The sequence below is a fragment of the Branchiostoma floridae genome, chromosome 3, assembly GCF_000003815.2.
Source record: "Branchiostoma floridae strain S238N-H82 chromosome 3, Bfl_VNyyK, whole genome shotgun sequence".
NCBI classification, from domain to species: Eukaryota; Metazoa; Chordata; class Leptocardii; order Amphioxiformes; family Branchiostomatidae; genus Branchiostoma; species Branchiostoma floridae.
The window spans coordinates 31,227,377-31,245,532 of record NC_049981.1 but is presented as its reverse complement, the minus strand read 5'-3'; the positions used below and the strand labels follow the sequence as shown (position 1 = coordinate 31,245,532).

The window sequence follows — 18,156 nt, the reverse complement described above, 5'->3', positions numbered from 1 at the left end:
AACTGCTGTAATTCCATAGCTTTTCTTGTATTTGTAAAGACGAGTACTACTCAGTTTTAATTTTTGCTTCATTCATAACTTGTAGAAATCTAGTAAGAAATGTAAATTAAGTAAATCGCAGCCACGGCGTGCACGTACTACTGAACAAAGTCATATGCCTTCTTTACATTTCTATCATTGGGTAGGGTACGTAGTCTAAGCCAGTATTTAATAAGTTGTGTTTGCATGTCAACGTATAATGGAAACATTCCTAATTCGCCTCTGATGGCAGCGTTTACAGAGCCTCTTGGGACACAGAGAAGCATTTTGCAATAGTTAAGAAGAACATATTCCAAGTCAGGTATCTCATAGGACGTTGTAGGCTGTTCTAATAAAACATTTTGATTAGCTAGGGTTTTTGAATTATATAAGACATTCAACTTATCTTTGTACTTCTTAAAACGCACTAGAACAGGGCGACATGCTACTGTATCAGATTTCTTCCCAGTACGGGCAACCTTAAGAACTAGATCATGTACATTAGATCCCAAAATCGGAGACAACATGTTGCAGACTTTCTCCCTAATATTTTCATTTGGTAACTCTACTATACCATTTAGAATAAAGTCTCTGCATCGAATATTGGTCCCTATTACCTCACTACAATAAAGTAAAATAGGCTTGACTAGGCTGTTAAACAAATCTAGGGAGAGGGAGATAGACGGATTGTAGTTAGATGCCAATAGAGATTTAAGTTTAAACGATGCGCGAAGGGCTTTTAATCTGATTTGTTTCGTAGCACGATTGAAAGATCCCGATGGGGTTATGTCTATTCCAAGATATGTATAAGAGGCTGTGATGTTTATGGTCTGTCCCTGTATTTGGAAAGGGGAGCGCTGATTTTTGTATGCTCGTCCATTTTTAGAGAAAACCATGACTTTGGTTTTATCCCTGTTGATGGATAGTTTCCACAGGGAGCAGTACTTATCTAGTCCTTTGAGACACTCCTTTAGTCCTGCTTCTGATCTGGACAGGAGCACAAGATCGTCTGCCCAGAGCAGGCTGCTTATGGGGGTATCTTTTAGAAATACGGGATCGGATGATGGTGAGGTTAATAAAGTTGGGAGATCATTTACAAAAAGATTAAAAAGAAGCGGACTTAGGTTACAACCTTGGCGTACTCCACGTGTTGATTTAAAGTAATTTGACAAACCTTTTTATGTTTTAACACAGAATTCTACATTGGAATACATGGATTTTATCATACTAAAGAACTTTCCACCAATGCCAGAAGATAAAAGTTTGTAAAATAACCCATTTCTCCAGACTGAATCAAAAGCCATCCTGAAATCCACAAAACAGGCATATAATTTTCCTCCAGGTACAGATATCTGTTGATCTATTAAAGTTTTTAGAACAAATATGTTATCACTTGTCCTGAAGTCTTTTCGGAAGCCGGACTGAAAAGGAGATAATATGTTTTCGTTTTCAAGAAAGTGCTGCAATCGTCTGTTTAGTATAAATGTGAATAGTTTTCCAACGCAGCTGGAAATAGCTATCCCTCTGTAATTTGATGGGTTTGAAGTGACGCCGCTTTTAAATATTGGGACTAAAATGCTTTTACTCCATACTTGTGGGAAATTGCCGGACTGAAGGATGACATTGAATAGTTTTTTTAGTGGTGGGATAAGTTTTGTGTCTCCATATTTCAGCATCTCATTGAGAATCGAATCAATACCACATGCTTTGTTGTTTTTCAGATTTCGTAAGCCATTCTTTACTTCCTCTTCGGTGATTTCGAAATCTAAGGGGTTTCCCGTTTGGTTTTCAAGATTATAGAAAATACCAGCCTTTCTGGGAGAACATGAGATAATAAATGTTCTTCTAGATGATAGGAAAGTTTTTTTTTGCAATTATACAATACAATCTTTATTGACACGACAAAATTATATGAACTGAGAAAAGCAAACCCGACCATCGCTGTATTCCCCTGCATACGTTACCGAGTAGTGAGGACGCTATGTCGTCGGGATGCCAACTGGCTTCACGGCACAGCGAGCGACATACTGGACAGGTCGCCCAGTACTAGTCCTCTTACCCTGAACGGGAACACACCGTAATTATGACCACAAATCCTCGGGGGCATGTACGCAGTGCTCCCGGCGACTGTTGCTTCCTTTTTTTCAGCAAGGAGGTTTAAAATTTAACCTCCTTGCTTTCAACGCTACCTTTTCGACATCTTTTTTCTGTAACTATCAATCTCCACTTCTGTAAAGTAAGTTCAGAGAGTTGTCTGTAAAGTAAGCTCAAAGGTAACGGAACGATATCGGTAACATACGATACTACTGGAAAAAATAAACGCTACCCTTCCGACATCTTTCTTGCACCCGTACATAGACCCTTTTTATGTAAAGTGAGCTCAATGATAACGGAAAGCATTGGAAAGATACCATCTGTTATACTATTATTCATGATTTCACCTATGAGAATATTTTGATTGAGCAGAAAATACTCGAAATTTGGGAAAAGCAATGCCTCTTCTTAGAATTATGATAAACGCTACCTTTCCGACATCTTTTTTCCACCTATACATAAAAGGGGGGAGGCTTGCTTAAACCTCCCCCCTTGTATGTAAAGTCAGCTCAAATGTAACGGAATGACGTCGGAAAGATTGTATCTGTTATATGTAGGTTTCACACGGGAGGAGATTTTCTTTTCTTAGTTAAACTAAACACGCTAAAATAACACAGCAGGAGCGCTCATTTGAAGCCACTATTTTAGTGAAAGGCGCATGTGGTATATATTGAGCAGAAAATACTCGTCATTTTGGGAAAAGCAATGCCTCTTCTTAGAATTATGATAAACGCTATCTTTCCGACATCTTTTTTCCACCTATACATAAAAGGGGGAGGTTTGCTTAAACCTCCCCCCTTGTATGTAAAGTCAGCTCAAATGTAACGGAATGACGTCGGAAAGATTGTATCTGTTATATGTAGGTTTCACACGGGAGGAGATTTTCTTTTCTTAGTTAAACTAAACACGCTAAAATAACACAGCAGGAGCGCTCATTTGAAGCCACTATTTTAGTGAAAGGCGCATGTGGTATATATTGAGCAGAAAATACTCGTCATTTGGGAAAAGCAATGCCTCTTCTTAGAAAAATACTAAACGCTACCTTTCCGACATCTTTTTTCCACCTATACATAAAAGGGGGGAGGTTTGCTTAAACCTCCCCCCTTGTATGTAAAGTCAGCTCAAATGTAACGGAATGACATCGGAAAGATTGTATCTGTTATATGTAGGTTTCACACGGGAGGAGATTTTCTTTTCTTAGTTAAACTAAACACGCTAAAATAACACAGCAGGAGCGCTCAATTGAAGCCACTATTTTAGTGAAAGGCGCATGTGGTATATATTGAGCAGAAAATACTCGTCATTTGGGAAAAGCAATGCCTCTTCTTAGAATAATGATAAACGCTACCTTTCCGACATCTTTTTTCCACCTATACATAAAAGGGGGGAGGTTTGCTTAAACCTCCCCCCTTGTATGTAAAGTCAGCTCAAATGTAACGGAATGACATCGGAAAGATTGTATCTGTTATATGTAGGTTTCACATGGGAGGAGATTTTCTTTTCTTAGTTAAACTAAACACGCTAAAATAACACAGCAGGAGCGCTCATTTGAAGTCACTATTTTAGTGAAAGGCGCATGTGGTATATTGAGCAGAAAATACTCGTCATTTGGGAAAAGCAAAGCCTCTTCTTAGAATAATGATAAACGCTACCTTTCCGACATCTTTTTTCCACCTATACATAAACCCCCCTTGTATGTAAAGTCAGCTCAAATGTAACGGAATGACGTCGGAAAGGTTGTATCTGTTATATGTAGGTTTCACACGGGAGGCCCTGAGATTTTCTTTTCTTAGTTACTAAACATGTACACGCTAACACAGAAGGAGCTATTCATGGTTTAAAGCCGCTGCTTTAGTGAAAGGCGCATGTGGTATATTGAGCGGAAAATACTCTTAATTTGGCATAAGCAATGCCTCTTCTAAAAATAAAGATAAACGCTACCATTCTGATATTTTTTGCACCTATACATAAGATGGGGGACGTCTCCATAGACCTATACTAATAGGAGTATGAAAAATGAGATGAAATGTAACGGAAAGGCAATGAAAAGATATTATCTCCTATATGTAATTTCCACTTTTAGTCGACAACTACGAAAATAAAAAAGGCGAAGTTTAGCTGATTGTATGTGAACATATTGTCGGTTCAAAGCCTGTAGATGTTTCTTGTACATAAGCAATACCCGTTTCATCTATACGGCACATATAAGGATGCTTAAAGGTTATGTAAAGATATCACATGTATTTAATTTGCCTTAACGATTACGGAAAGGTTACGGAAATGTAAAACCATGGTTTCCGTGGTCTTTACGATACCGTAAACTCTGCGGAAATATTTTCACACCTTTAGGCTACATTTAAGTATTTCGGAAAGTAGGCTTAAATATTCGTTTTCGTGCTGTGCTAGTATTAAAGGCGTCTATATCACTACAAAAGTACACGTAACATATAAACAGACTTCAAAGGCGCCACATTGAAAGGCATCATTAGGCATGAAAGTTATCTTCTTTTAGACAACTTAGTAAAGTTATGTACTATGTACTTTGAAGAACAATACATCCCGCCATACAATTATTAGTTCATCATAGTGTAATATTTTAGAGATATAATTTAATACATATGGTAATACAGACATTTGGGATTCCTGATTAATAACAATTTTCTCAAGTTTTTTTCCGATGATCTCACACATATATAATAGCTGTCTTCGAAAAAGGAGTTGAACCCAATAACCCAGGATCTAGAGTTAGCTTTATTTACTAGTTTTAAATTAGAGTAGACACTTGTGATATTTGATCTCGTGTTTCCTGCAATTAGCCCACGGGCAGGAATTTGAAAAAAACTTTATCAATTATAGCAATGACTAGATCCTGACCTCTCTATCTTCTCCACCCTTGTGGCGGGTTCTGGCAGCCCGTCCGGCTCCGAGTCCTTCACGGCGTACACGTGGGAGCGGGTCCGCCGGATCGGCAGCTTGTCCTTCAACTTGAAGGACAGCGAAGACCTCACACGTCGCAGCATCTTATGATGACGTGGTGCTCAGCATCTGCAGCGTCACAGAAACATGTGTCAATGTCATGACCGATTGAACCACTAACTTTATCATATATAGGTACAATTGTACATACGTTGGAAATTTAAGAGTGCGTAAGGGACAAATTCTTTTGGACATGCTTGGGACTGGGGGAGACAAGCGCGTGGATGTGTGAAGCATTACCCTTTAACATCATTATCAGAAGAAAGTCCTACATATAAAATTAGGTTAATGAGTGTGTAGTTGTTGAGTTGCGTGACATTTGAAAGAATATGCTTTGCATGATATTATCATTTCACTTCTGGCATAACACTGTTGTGTGCTCGCATTTGACTATTTTTTTAAATCAGCATGTTTATATTATGTTTTCAAATTTGATAAGTAATTTTGTTGAGAATACAAAAAGAAATTCTTTGCTTAACGACTGGAGCAAAATCTCTAATTGGCGCATGCGTTTTGCCAGCGAGGTCAGAAGTCGCCGGACCGGTCCGACGTGTTCTATTCCAACATGGCGGCCCCCAGGCTGAGATCATCGGACGGTAAAATCACCGCGCCATGTTACTCAGGGGTCGCTGATCTACTGTTGCGAGCAGATCATGTGTAATTATACACAATAGCTTAAAAACACTGAAGGCTTTCATAGGAGAGATTTGGAAAGTGTGTAGAGTAGGAAAAGTCTTTCAAAAGAAGTTTTACATTTTTGCACTAATATGTAGTCTTCAAATAATATGACATTTAAAGCAATTCGTATCAAGAAAACCCACACGCTTGAACTGCATGTATGATGTTATAGTGCGCATCCTACGGTACATATACTTCCATAAAGTCTTTCAATCACGAATGACTAGTTTTTGCACTGTGAGATGTACATGTATAGCATAGCATGTTGGAGAAAACGTTTTAAATTATTTTCATATTTTATAGGGTAATTTCATTATCCCACGTACGTTCGATGATACATTTGGTGTTGTATGCTTTTGCACAGTTCTAGACAAAAAGAGATTCTGAGCTACGTTTTGGTTACCAATCTTGCACATTTAAAGATAAAGATACATGTGAAAAGACTGAATGTAATATATTAATCCTCCGATTCACTGACGACAAGCCCATCTGAAGTAAACCATTCAGGACCAGGCTAATAACATGTAAAAACTTAGCTGAAACATGGTCGAAGTAATCTTGCTAACCTTCACAGCGCAGTTTTACGCGCTGTTACCACAGGTCCGACCGCTGTTATCCGGCTAAAGGTCCGGACTATTACACACGGACAGGCACGCTATTGTTGCCTCCGCGGCTGGATTTTTAATTGCCCAATTTAGAGACAACTGCGCTCTTCCGATTAACTCTTACCAGATTAACATCTCTTTTAGCAGCCAGTTTCTCATGTGAAATCGCTTTTATGCATCAAGCTTATTCTTGTTGATATAATCTGATATATTTTAAGATAAGAGCATCAAAAGGTCACGATGATTACCTAGAATGATGATATTCAGGTTCTACCCTGTACAGAGGGTACCAAGTTGTAGTAGGGAGGGTTTGGTGGTGAAATTATAGCCTTGTCACTGGATAGTTATTAACATAGAGGTAGTAAAGGATTTAATGGCCACTTACATGTCGCTTTCAATGTACATGTAAATATCTAAAAGGCTTCAAGTAAAAGGGAAAACTCTAGGTTGCAATAAACAACATCATACGTATATAGAAGATAGGTGGAGAGGGGTAGTATGGTAACACATTCGTAGACAACTCTATTCTACATTGTTATCAGCATGTCAGGGAACGTTTAGTACTTGAGAGAGGGTTGTGTTGGTTAAACAGTGCCTCTTGTGGTAAACACGGTCATCAGAGACAGATGTGCATTATTGGGGAGGGGGGCGCTTAAAGTTAAACAGCGAAGACTATGATGATAATCGAAGAGCAAAAGATGGCAACAGGCGATTCACAGGCAAAATGACACCAATTCCTATCTGCAACAGTGCCATGAGGCTATCATTCATACTAGTCAAAACCAGTACAAGCGATCACCGCTACATACAGACGAACCTGAACATTGTAAATACTTTCTGGTGGTGCCCAAGATATTTTGTCCACAGCCAGAATCCTTTCTGTAATGACCACCTGTCTACATAGACCAGATTTCATCAGTACCCTGAGTGGTCTTCTTAGGCAGGTTTGACTTGATTAGGAATCGCGAAGTAAGACAGTTTTGATCATACCAGATAAAACAATCTTTAGCTTACATTAACCTATCAACTCCGAATACTTGAAGGTAAAAGTTCACACTGTGGAACTAGTCCTCGCCTGATGCGTATCTGATTTATACATTTGCATTTTCCAAATACTTAAAAGGGGTCCTTTTATCAAATATATTACAGGTCATGTAACTATATAATAACAGCTAAAGACGCTCTATGGTACTTTCGTGAGGAAGCACGCCTGTGATATATCTACATTCAAAATCAAATCCATATACATTATAGTTGTTGCAGAAACTGTACTTATGGTCAGTCTCTACCAGACTCCTGTGTGACCAAATAGTAATAGGGGACTTTGGCCAAGTTAGGAATAAAAGTCCAGTAGGAGTTAATTGGACTAGTAGTGAACTGACCGGCCTGCGGATAGCTGAATATACTGCAAAAGACTGACCATGGCAACTTATTTGTCCGTATTTGGCCAAATTGTTTTATCCAGCTGACACGTCTATTTGGAGACTAACTTATGTTGTCTTTATCCTCTTTACAACTGCAGCAGGTAAGCTGTTGTATGTATTGATGACAGACAATACAGACCGACAGCATTGCCATGAATGGACATATAAACAACACTTCACATCGATCCCCGCCTGAAACACGCGCGTCCACATGTCCAGGAGCGATACAGATCTCGCACCACCTGCCACAGAAAATGGACAGAAATGGCGGGGAAAGTATTGTACTGGCACGAAGTGTTCACCACTGGACGCATGCAGCCAAAAGCCTTCACAAAAACCTTAATGTTTCTGACGTACGTTAAGCACAAGCTGTTGTGCATGGATTAAAGTAAAAACAGTCGGAACAAGAACGCGTCACCTGTGTTGAGATGTCGGCTACCCGTGCGCCCTGTGTCAAGCCCACCAAAACCAACCGGACGTTTTCAGCTCCGAATCCACAAGCTGGTCCGGGAGGTACATGCCATACTACAGCTGTGTATGTGCAGATGTAGAGGTAAAGGTGCCGAAGAGTGACGAACGTAGGGAAAAGGTAACAGCAGTCTCTCAGTGTCCTGACATGTACCGGCCAGCCTGCCTGCACATTCCGATCTTCTCACATTGCCCGGAGGGCATCTCACTTATCACATGCCTCGCACAATGGGGACTTCAGCACACGAGATTGCGCAACAACTACAAGAGGCTTATCTTTCAATGAACACCGGAAGGGGTTACGTGGAATATCCCCAGAATTTCAGGGGAGGCAGAAATCCCCTGAACGAAAATTTTACATTGATGTGTTTCAAACCACTTCGTCAAGGCCGTGAGTCTGAACTATTTGCCAATCAGTCCGTCGTTTTTTGAAGTTCATTGGAAGGAAACTATGTAAGACCGAATTGTCTCACCGATTATACAGATCCATCCGCACCACTGTATCGGGGTTTAGAAGATTGAGACCTCTCAGATCTGTTTTCATTGAGCACAAGATTAGAGTATAATTGCAAAAACGCAAGCTCCAGGTCTTTGTTGTTGAACATTTTGCGGATGAATCTCAACAACAGGAAGAGAAGAAAAAAAAACAACCTTGACCGTCACGTTCAGCGGTAACCCCCGGGCACAATGACGTGAAATCAGATCTCACAAATGCCTTGTCGCTATACGCTCAGCTGACAACACAGAAAAGCCTGCATTGCGCACGGCGATGTGCTGCGATGTATTATAGCCTCCATAGCAGGCTCTTGGGGCCTTTTTTCGTCTTTTGCACATAGTTGTAACACCAGGTTTGAATATCCTTATAATATCTAATTTTGTAAGGAGATAGCAGACGTTTAACATCGTAATCATATTTCAAAAATTTTAAGTATCGATTTTCAATGTAATGTAATGTAATGTTTTATTCAGGCTCCTAATACACTTTTGCTGGCCGTTTCGTTTTATACTGGGTCGCTTGTGGTCTACGGACCGGAAGAAAATTAAAATTGACCCAGTACAAAAATGAACCGCCATCAAAAGTGTATCAGGAGCCCAAAAGACGAAAAAGGCTCAGAGAGCCTGCTATTGAGGCTACATGTTCCACTGTTTGTAGTAACGACACGGCCATGTTTGTGTGAAATCACACAGGTGTTTCTCATGTTATGGAACCAGCGCCGGAAAAATACCACATTCCTCTCCGCTAATGTCTTTTTCCATAGCCCTTCTGGGAACGACGTCACCGGCTTACATACCCTGATTGGGGGCCAAGTGCAAGGGGAAATGATCACACTGAATTACTTTAAGTACACCCATGGCGGTTCTATTCAAATAGTAGAAACTCTTTGGAAAAACAAAAAAGTTCCGACGGGCAAGGTACACGAACATGTTTTCAGAACGCTGACCGTCCTTCTGGGAATAAAGTCATGATCATAGTGAAGTACTTTCAGTACACCCATGCTGGTTCTATTCAAATAATAGAAACTTTTAGGTGGACCTCAATGTTCCGATGGCCAAGATAAAGGTCAATCGAAGGGGCATTTTGCATTATACTGAGTGATTTGATTTTCTTCAAGAGCAGATGGTTTCTGACTGGACCCAAAGATCTAATCTCCTCCGTGCCTTTAATTTGGAGTCATAAATCGGAGCAAACATATCCCCCCACCCCCCTTCCAATATCTAAATTTAGTTGGAGAGTCGGTGTTGCCAGCCTAGGGGCGTGCTACGCTGCTGTTCCAGCGAGTACAGACGTTGATGAAGTCAATGTTCGGCGTTTAAGGAAGGAAACAAGGATTAACTCACAGGAAGTTACCTGCTCAGATAAACCACGTTCCTCATTGTTATTGTCAAACAGAGGGAATAAATTATCTAAGCCTATGATTTCTTCTCACCTGGAAACTGAGTCTGGAATGTGAACATTCGGAACGGCTGAAAAGGCACATGTACAGTATTCATGACGACATTGGCGGGAAGGTTTCAAGCTCCTTTGCTGACATTATTAATGCATAATTTGATTCATTGATGCACTAGAACTCATAGACAATCTAAGCCAATTCTATTTGACACTGACTGTTACCTAGAAGCTGATCCTTGAATCTGCACATATCGCGGAATTTCTCATATCAGACATATTTCCAGATTTAAGGATCAGCCTTAAAACTGGACATTTGAGAAAGTTCCGGATATGCACAACACACCTTGACGGGGAGTGTAAGCCAATTATACTGAAACACCATCATTCCATCTCACCATTTCACATATTGACAAGGCACAAAATTGACTGGACTGTTCCACATCTTTAGTTTCTACCCAGCAGTTGATCCCTGAACCCGGCTGTTTAAACCACAGTCTATCAGCATACCGGCGGGTAGCACAGGTGGAAACCCAATAGTCCCTCTGCTGACCCAGGACAAAGTGGGTACCGGTGTGCACTGTTAGCCATTCTATCGGCTCATTCACATCGCCATTGTGGACGAACATTGACCTCTGCCCTATCCATTGATGCTGTGAGAGGTGCAAGACAAACGAGAAAACTTCGTCTGGGCAAACGATGACCTTTCAACCTTCCTTTGTGGGTTCAGATCCTATTGTATGGGTCTCAATATAGACGGGTATACCTTGTTTTGTAGTTGTTTATTTATTTTGATGCTTTTCTGATTGGGAATTAAACAAGCATACGTCTCTGCACACCAACCTCCGAACTGACACTGATACTGACACCATGGCCTCCACAGCATTCTGTGGACAAATCCTGGTACAGTCCATCCTGCCCAATACGACCACTCAGAGGACTGATAAAATGTGGCGTGTATGGACAGGTGGCCACTATAGACAAGTGCACACGATCAACAGAAGAAAGTTATCAACCAAGAAATAGTCAGATTGGCCAGGTGGCCCTTGTGTAGAGGTGATCACTTGAAAAGGATTGACTGTATATGTCTGGGCAAGTGGTTGCCATCCAACTGGCCATCTGTTCCAAAAGAGACCAGGGCAGAAAACGAAGTCTATCCTTACAACTGTTTAGTACTGACTTTCTTCTGATTATGTTTTAACCCCCCTGATGCCAGAGAGACCATAGCCTACACTGCAATCCTCCGTTTTAATCTAAACCCATTGTCTGCAGGTGTTCTGCTATCACGTCTCCGCAGACGGAGCTCACACACGTCCTTACACCTGACACACAGTTATCTACTGCGTCCCTATCTCACCGGAACTGCAAACACTTAAAGCAAGTCCTCAGCTTTTCTCTCAGGGAGTTCCCATGAACTCTATCTCCCCCTCATCAAAAGGGGTGCACCAAAACCAACCGCGAAGGACAGGGAAAAACAAATAAACTCGTCTGGCCTGAGGTAATATCTTTCAACTTGCATAAAGTTATCTTTCTAAAGCTATCTTTCTAAACATTTCTCCGTCGCCTGTATCCAAAGCTTTATCTCTATCGATAGAGGATTACCAACCGACCACGAAGGACGGGGGAACATGAATAAACTCAGGTAACCTCCAGAAATACAACTAGTCCTTGCATGGGAATATTTTTCTCGATATCTCGTTCTATACACCCTCTATACAGTTCTCGTGTACTGTATCTGACTCAACGTTATCATCATAATGGTTTATTTCTTCTCACACTACATGGTACAGGTAGCAGGGTCATTATTAAGAAACTTTCTTCCATCCAACGAATGTGCAACCACCATCTCGAATAATATTCTAAAATTGTACATTAGTTAACCTCATTTTCAACACACACAAGAGTAAACTCAACTTACCATATTTACAGCTGTCCCTTGTCTGACGTATTGAGAACAATGCTGAACTAGACCACCAGTGTGCGTATTGAGTTAGGGTGGTTCTGGACATATTACCCAGGAATATGCTTTGTTCTGCACAAGCCTGTGCCGATACCACAGACCATTCCTCACACGCTCCCCATACCTGATGCAAGGCTGCTGTTTGCTTCCTTAGTTTGAACTGGCGGCTGTCCAAGCCTGGCCTAACCTGGCGACATTTCTCACATTGTTAGAGAGGAAGGTAGCTACAGACGTAGGTTTCAGCTCCCCGGCGACGCCCACTCTCATACATTTGTCATCATTGTACTTTCACAACTTTCCTATGATAAATGCTAGGTCTGCGTGAAGGAATGGAACCACTCCCAAGCGTAATCTGCATTTTGTACTATGTATGTAAATTGTGTATGTAGACTCATTAGGACTTAGGAATGATGTAAACTGTATCTCTGTTATACACTTTGTCCGACCCTTGCCTCTTCCCTCATGACCTCAATGAAAAGCAGCCTGCAGGCCGATTTGAGCTTTCGTGAATAAAGAAAGGTTCAAACAAACAAACAAACAAACTGAACACGACGTAAACATTACCTGTCCTGTCCTTATGCTCATTTTGTACATTTCAATACCAGTTCTTACAAACCCAAAACCCTGGCCTAAGAAGATACCACATAGCATTCCACGCAATAGCAGTGATAAAACAAAAAGTAATGAATTGTCATCATGTTTAAAACTTACCGCGTCGCTGACTCACAAAGGGAGCTCACTATAGATACCTGAATCCTAAACACTGGAGTTTGTAGTGACATAATGTAAAGTTTATTGCAAATTCTTGCCTGTGGGCTAATTGCAGGTAACATAAGATATTCAAACAGTGTAAAACAATATCACAAGTGTCTATTCTAGTCTAACTCTAGATCCTGGGTTATAGGGGCATTCCACTCCAGAAACGAGTATTATTATTCCTCAGAGAATAAATAATTACGTTTGAATCAAGTTCGTTTGGTCAAATTTACCACAATTTTAAGCTTAAACTCAGAGGGAACCTTGTAGCAAACGAGTTCTTGATTTCCCTTGAGGACCCTTCCAATGCATTGTGCGCTGCTGAGGGAGGACGTGGCTTTGACTATGGCAACAGGTACCGGTTAGTACTAGTATAGATTTCGATACTATGATGTTTTAGGATCACTTTTTGAGCAGACTGTATGTGTGTGCACAAACGTCATTAGAACGTTTGTGGGTCATTCTGTAGTAATTTGTTAATGTATAAAAGTAGCCTTTTTAGAGAAGAATGATCCACAAAAGTGACCACATCTCTGGATTCCAAGAACCGCTGAGCTTCAAACTTTGTGTGTTCCTTCCTAAGTGTCCGATAGCCACCCTACCACTTTCGTTTGCTCAGCGGTCCTACCGTTAGCGAGAAATTGTGCCCAACGTCGGCCACACAAGCAGTTTTGGCGCCGCCATTTTACGTTGACCGACTTTCAACTCCTTATAGTTAAGTGGCCAAATATCCCCATCCCAAGATGATATAGTCTTCAAACTTTTTTGTATTTCCCTACATTTGTGATTATCACTTGACTGCTTTGTCAAGCTTATCCCGACTACCGTTAGCGAGAAGGTGTAACGGAAGTCGCGAACTCATATACGGTGCAGTACATTAGAAGCGGGTCCACATGGGGGTGCTCTAATTTAGAAAAGAATATTGTCTAAAAGACAAATCAGGTCACTTTGCGAAAAGTCGAGTGCATTTGTATCCCAAAAAATATCATCTATCAGAAAATAACACTCGCTTCTGGAGTGGAATGCCCCTTTATTGGGTTCGACTCCTGTTTCGAAGACAGTGGAAGACGAAGGATCCCACCTTTTCTAATTCTATTATGTGTGGGTTTTGTGATGTTAGAAGGAGAACTGTTTCCTTTTTGTCAGTGAATGTGAGGAAGTTTGGGTGGAATTTGGTGGCCTCTTCAAACAGCCCTTTTGTTTCGTGATCGTAGAAAGAACAGTTTGACATAAAATGTGTTTCGTCTTCTACCACGTTTGAGGTACATTGTTTGCACGTTCTTTCACACACGGATAGCTTCTTCACATATCTACCTGACATCTGTATACGTAAAGCCACGAAATTCTATAGCAGGTGATTTGTGTAGTAGTGAGTCATGTTCGAACATTTAGCGAAGCGAGGAAACGAAGCATACACGAGAGAAAGGAATCCTGAAACGCACGTAACTGAAAAGGACTCACCTGCACAGTATATACAGTACTTAAAGATGCCAGCCGCACATACTGAGACGTGTTATATCAACAACCGCCACAGTTCTGGGGACAACTATCACATGTAGCAGAAGAGATACTTTTTCAGGTTCTACCTGCGTTCTCAATGGTTACGGAGTAATCCCGTTCTGAACGTGTAAACCGCGAGTTCCTGGCCGTCAGCAGGCGGAACGGGAGGATGCTCGCGCCGTGACGGCCTGAAGAAGGCGGGCGCGCCGCCAACAAAGGACGAGGAGCGCGGCACTCGCGCAGGTGTGACACCGGGAGTCGTCAAGCGGGAAAGGAATGTCTAAACATAGAGGATTCTTCTGGCAAAGCTGGGCGAGTCTGTTCGGGCTGTGTCCTGTAATCTGCTAGCCTGGAGCCCAGACCGTCTCAAGGAGCTCGTCATTAGAGAGTAAATGCCGTGCTCATGTATATCCAACAGACCTCTAGAAATGCTAAGATAGGTAAATACATTTAATATTGCTTTGTAATTAGAAAAGATAGTGACACTCCTGTTTAGCCCCATGCCCTGATTGTATAGAGGTTTTGTTAGTATCCTGTATTGTTCAGTTAGAGAGCTTTAAGATTTATTCTGTATTCACCTTTGTTTTGTAGTTTATACTTGACCATGCAAGAGTCACTGTACTTTTTGTCGTGTCAGTAAAACTTGTCTTGTATACAGAAAGAAAAACCGCTTTCCTCTTAACGTCACAAAACCCACACATGACAGAAAATGTGAAATCCTCCATCTTCTACTGTCTCAGAAAAAGAAGTTAAACCCAATAAGGTACAGTTGAGAAAAGTCACTAACTATGCTGTTAACCATAATGATACTTGGTTATCTAACAGAAAAACTCAGCCGCAAACTTAATCTAGCTCTTATATAAAAATATCAGATCGCAAACCATACGCATAAAGTGTGAAAGGGCCCTATAACACCAGGCTATGTACCGTATGTGTATCATTTCATCATAGATACGTGCCGTTTCCAGGGCCTACATTGGCAAGACCCGCGACTCTAGGGCCAACATTCCTCCAAGGATATTTACTTAGACTGCATTCCCCCTGGTGTAGACTCTGAATCAAGGGGCTGCGGCAAGACTTTCTCGGGAGCATGTTAGCCCTGAAGCCGAGGAGGTCGCCTGTGAAGGCCCGCAGGAAACAGTCTGCTAACTAGACTTCATCTGGTAATCTCCCCTCAAACCTGTCGTGCTCTAGTTCCCATCGGGATACATCAGGCAGCAGCGCAGGAAAGATGGTAGAACAAACAACTGCTACGCACATAGATACCCAGGCAACAGGATGGCTTCTTCACTCAGAACCACGTTAATGAAAGGGGAAATCCTCAGTTTCCCATTTGAGTTTCAAAGGAGGACAAATTCCATACATGACATATTACTTTAGCATAACTATTGCAGACAAAACTGTCAAAAACGTCCAGTCAAAGCTGGGCAGCTATTAGCGGGGGATGGCATACACGCCTAACCCGAGATAAACCTTCAATATACACTCTGGACACTATATGCAGCTGAAGAAGCGGATCTCACAGGCAATATCCTGGCTCTTATCTGAAGACTATGATATGATGTATGATATACAATATATGATATGATAAGATATATATGATATGATATATGATGTTATATATGATATGAGCTGTCTTAAGCTTCCTCACCAGAAACGTTAGGTCTGCTAGTCTTTAATCAAAAGAACAAAATTTGTCCCACTCAAGACAGATAAAGGGACAAGGACGAAGAAGTACTGTAGATATACAAATGCATTCTTCGTTAGCCAAAACAAGGAAATGAGTCTGGCAACAACACAGTTATAGAAAGACCTCTCAAACTTCATCGATAAATCCAACATTGGTGCTCAACAGGCCCCAATTTGGAGGAATGGGGCCTCGTTGAGACCAGCTCGACAATGTGAACTCTCACTTCAAAGCGCCGACTCAGACTTGAAGATATGTGCGAGGACCTTTGCTGAGTAAACATCCATTCTCACGCAAGTAGAGATGGAAGAGTAAGAACCTAAACTTCTGTGGTCAGGCACCGTGAAACGACGTCTCAAGAACTCTCAGGTGATTAAAACCTGCTCTGGTCAGTATATGAGGACACAGCATGTAAGTTTTATAGATTACATCCTCAGCAGATTGCAAAACTAGTGAGATATGGTAAAAAAAGATGGGTACCAAAAAAACAAGATGGCTACATTTTCAAAATAGACACCATAAATGTTGTAACAAGAACTAAAGGGACAAAACTTGGCATCACAGCCAACAAGGCATTCATTCCTGTATACAAGACATGTACTGGTGTAGTAAAAGGGACACTAGTAAAGTATATTAGTATCACTAGAAAAGTAGGCAACTACACTCATGGCTTCCATGTTTGATGCAACTTTTACAACTATCCAGCAAGTTTCACTTCTACAACTACAGCCCTAGGTACTTCGCTAGTGTCACCTCTACAAATACAGTCGTTAGGCTACAACACAACATACTTGGTAATTTTGGATGAATGTCATCCATAAGATATATTTGCTGCGGCCTAATGGGGCAAAATGTTGGGAGAGACAACTATTCGAAAACTGTCTTCCTTGTTGGTTGTGTTAAGTGTAGATAAGATTGTAGTGTTTGTGTTCAACTGTCAACAAACGTCTGGCTATATTAGTGCCGAAGTCCATCATTTTACAGATCTTAAGGCGTCATTAAAATCGTGATGTTTTCTGACTCCCATATTTGACCGCGACTAACTGGCAGATAACAGACTTCCCATCCACCCCTAAACATCTATTACAGATGCACGGGCAACTTTAACTTTATGTTCTTGACAGGATCTAGCCATTGTTTTCAGACAAAACCTGTGACCTCAAACATCAGTTTTACTCATCAAATAGGCATCTGCATCCGTGCTGAATTCAACATTACTTGACAGTTTCCTGTGAGAACTGGAAGCGGTTTAAGATTTTTTTGTTTGGTCGAAATAACAACCTGTGAACCCCGCAACCACAAATTGAGACATACTCATTAAATCGGCATGCTCATCCCACCCCAACCCGCTGTGACTGAATACGTTCTGAAAGAACTGGATGGTGTCTATCTATGGCTTTGTGTTTTTTTCCATTTTCAAAGCCAATAAAATTCAACTTCCCAACATTGTATGAGTCTGCAATTTTCACTGACAGTTCTTTGTGGTACATTCCAACAGTTGTAATAGTAATCAATGACCAGCAATTCTTAATTCTTGTGTTATGTGCCTTCAGAAATCCTCCCTAGGACTATGCAATTGATCTTCCGCATTCAACTGGTAACAACTGGTAAGTATTCGTGACCACAAAAACGATGTCAACTCATTGGAGTGGTATTTACATCCAATAGAACTGTGTATGTATATTTGCTGTAATATAATGGGAGTTGTGAAGGATTATTCATCTGACAATTTATATCAGTTTACTTGATACCATCGTGGGCTACTATTGAAGAGAATCATTCACAAAATGGAAGTATCCAAAGCTTTTGCATGCCCAAGCATTGTTGTCAAACAAAATACGGGACAACAAAAGAATGCAAACTCACCGCACTGGTATTTTCATCCCTATCATTGCACTGTGTGTGGATACTATCTGTGATGAGGGGTGATTGTGAAGGTTGCATCTGACAAATTATGGCAATTCAACATCATCGTGTGCTACGATTGAACAGAAAAAAATGTCCACGACTTGTCCTGGGCCACGTATGTCATCATATGTGTGTGTGAATGCTAGCTGGGATAAGGGGAGATTACCAATGTTTCATTTGACAAAGGTTTCATT

The 18,156-nt window shown here is 41.0% G+C and overlaps 1 protein-coding gene across 2 annotated transcripts in view; it reads right to left on the bottom strand.

Annotated features, from left to right (window-relative positions):
- The window catches only part of LOC118411350 (serine/arginine repetitive matrix protein 2-like), a 46,812-nt gene that overhangs the window by 7,997 nt on the left and 20,659 nt on the right, over positions 1–18,156 (bottom strand). Inside the window, exons 1-2 of one of the 2 annotated variants that reach the window (XM_035813582.1) lie at positions 8,214–8,494; positions 4,987–5,157 (exon numbers count right to left, since the gene is read on the bottom strand). In XM_035813582.1, the coding sequence (XP_035669475.1) occupies positions 4,987–5,132 (146 nt within the window). In that variant the 5' untranslated portion in view covers positions 5,133–5,157; positions 8,214–8,494. Of the gene's footprint in view, positions 1–4,986; positions 5,158–8,213; positions 8,495–18,156 lie in introns of those variants that run through there. The other variant, XM_035813581.1, reaches the window with a different exon arrangement.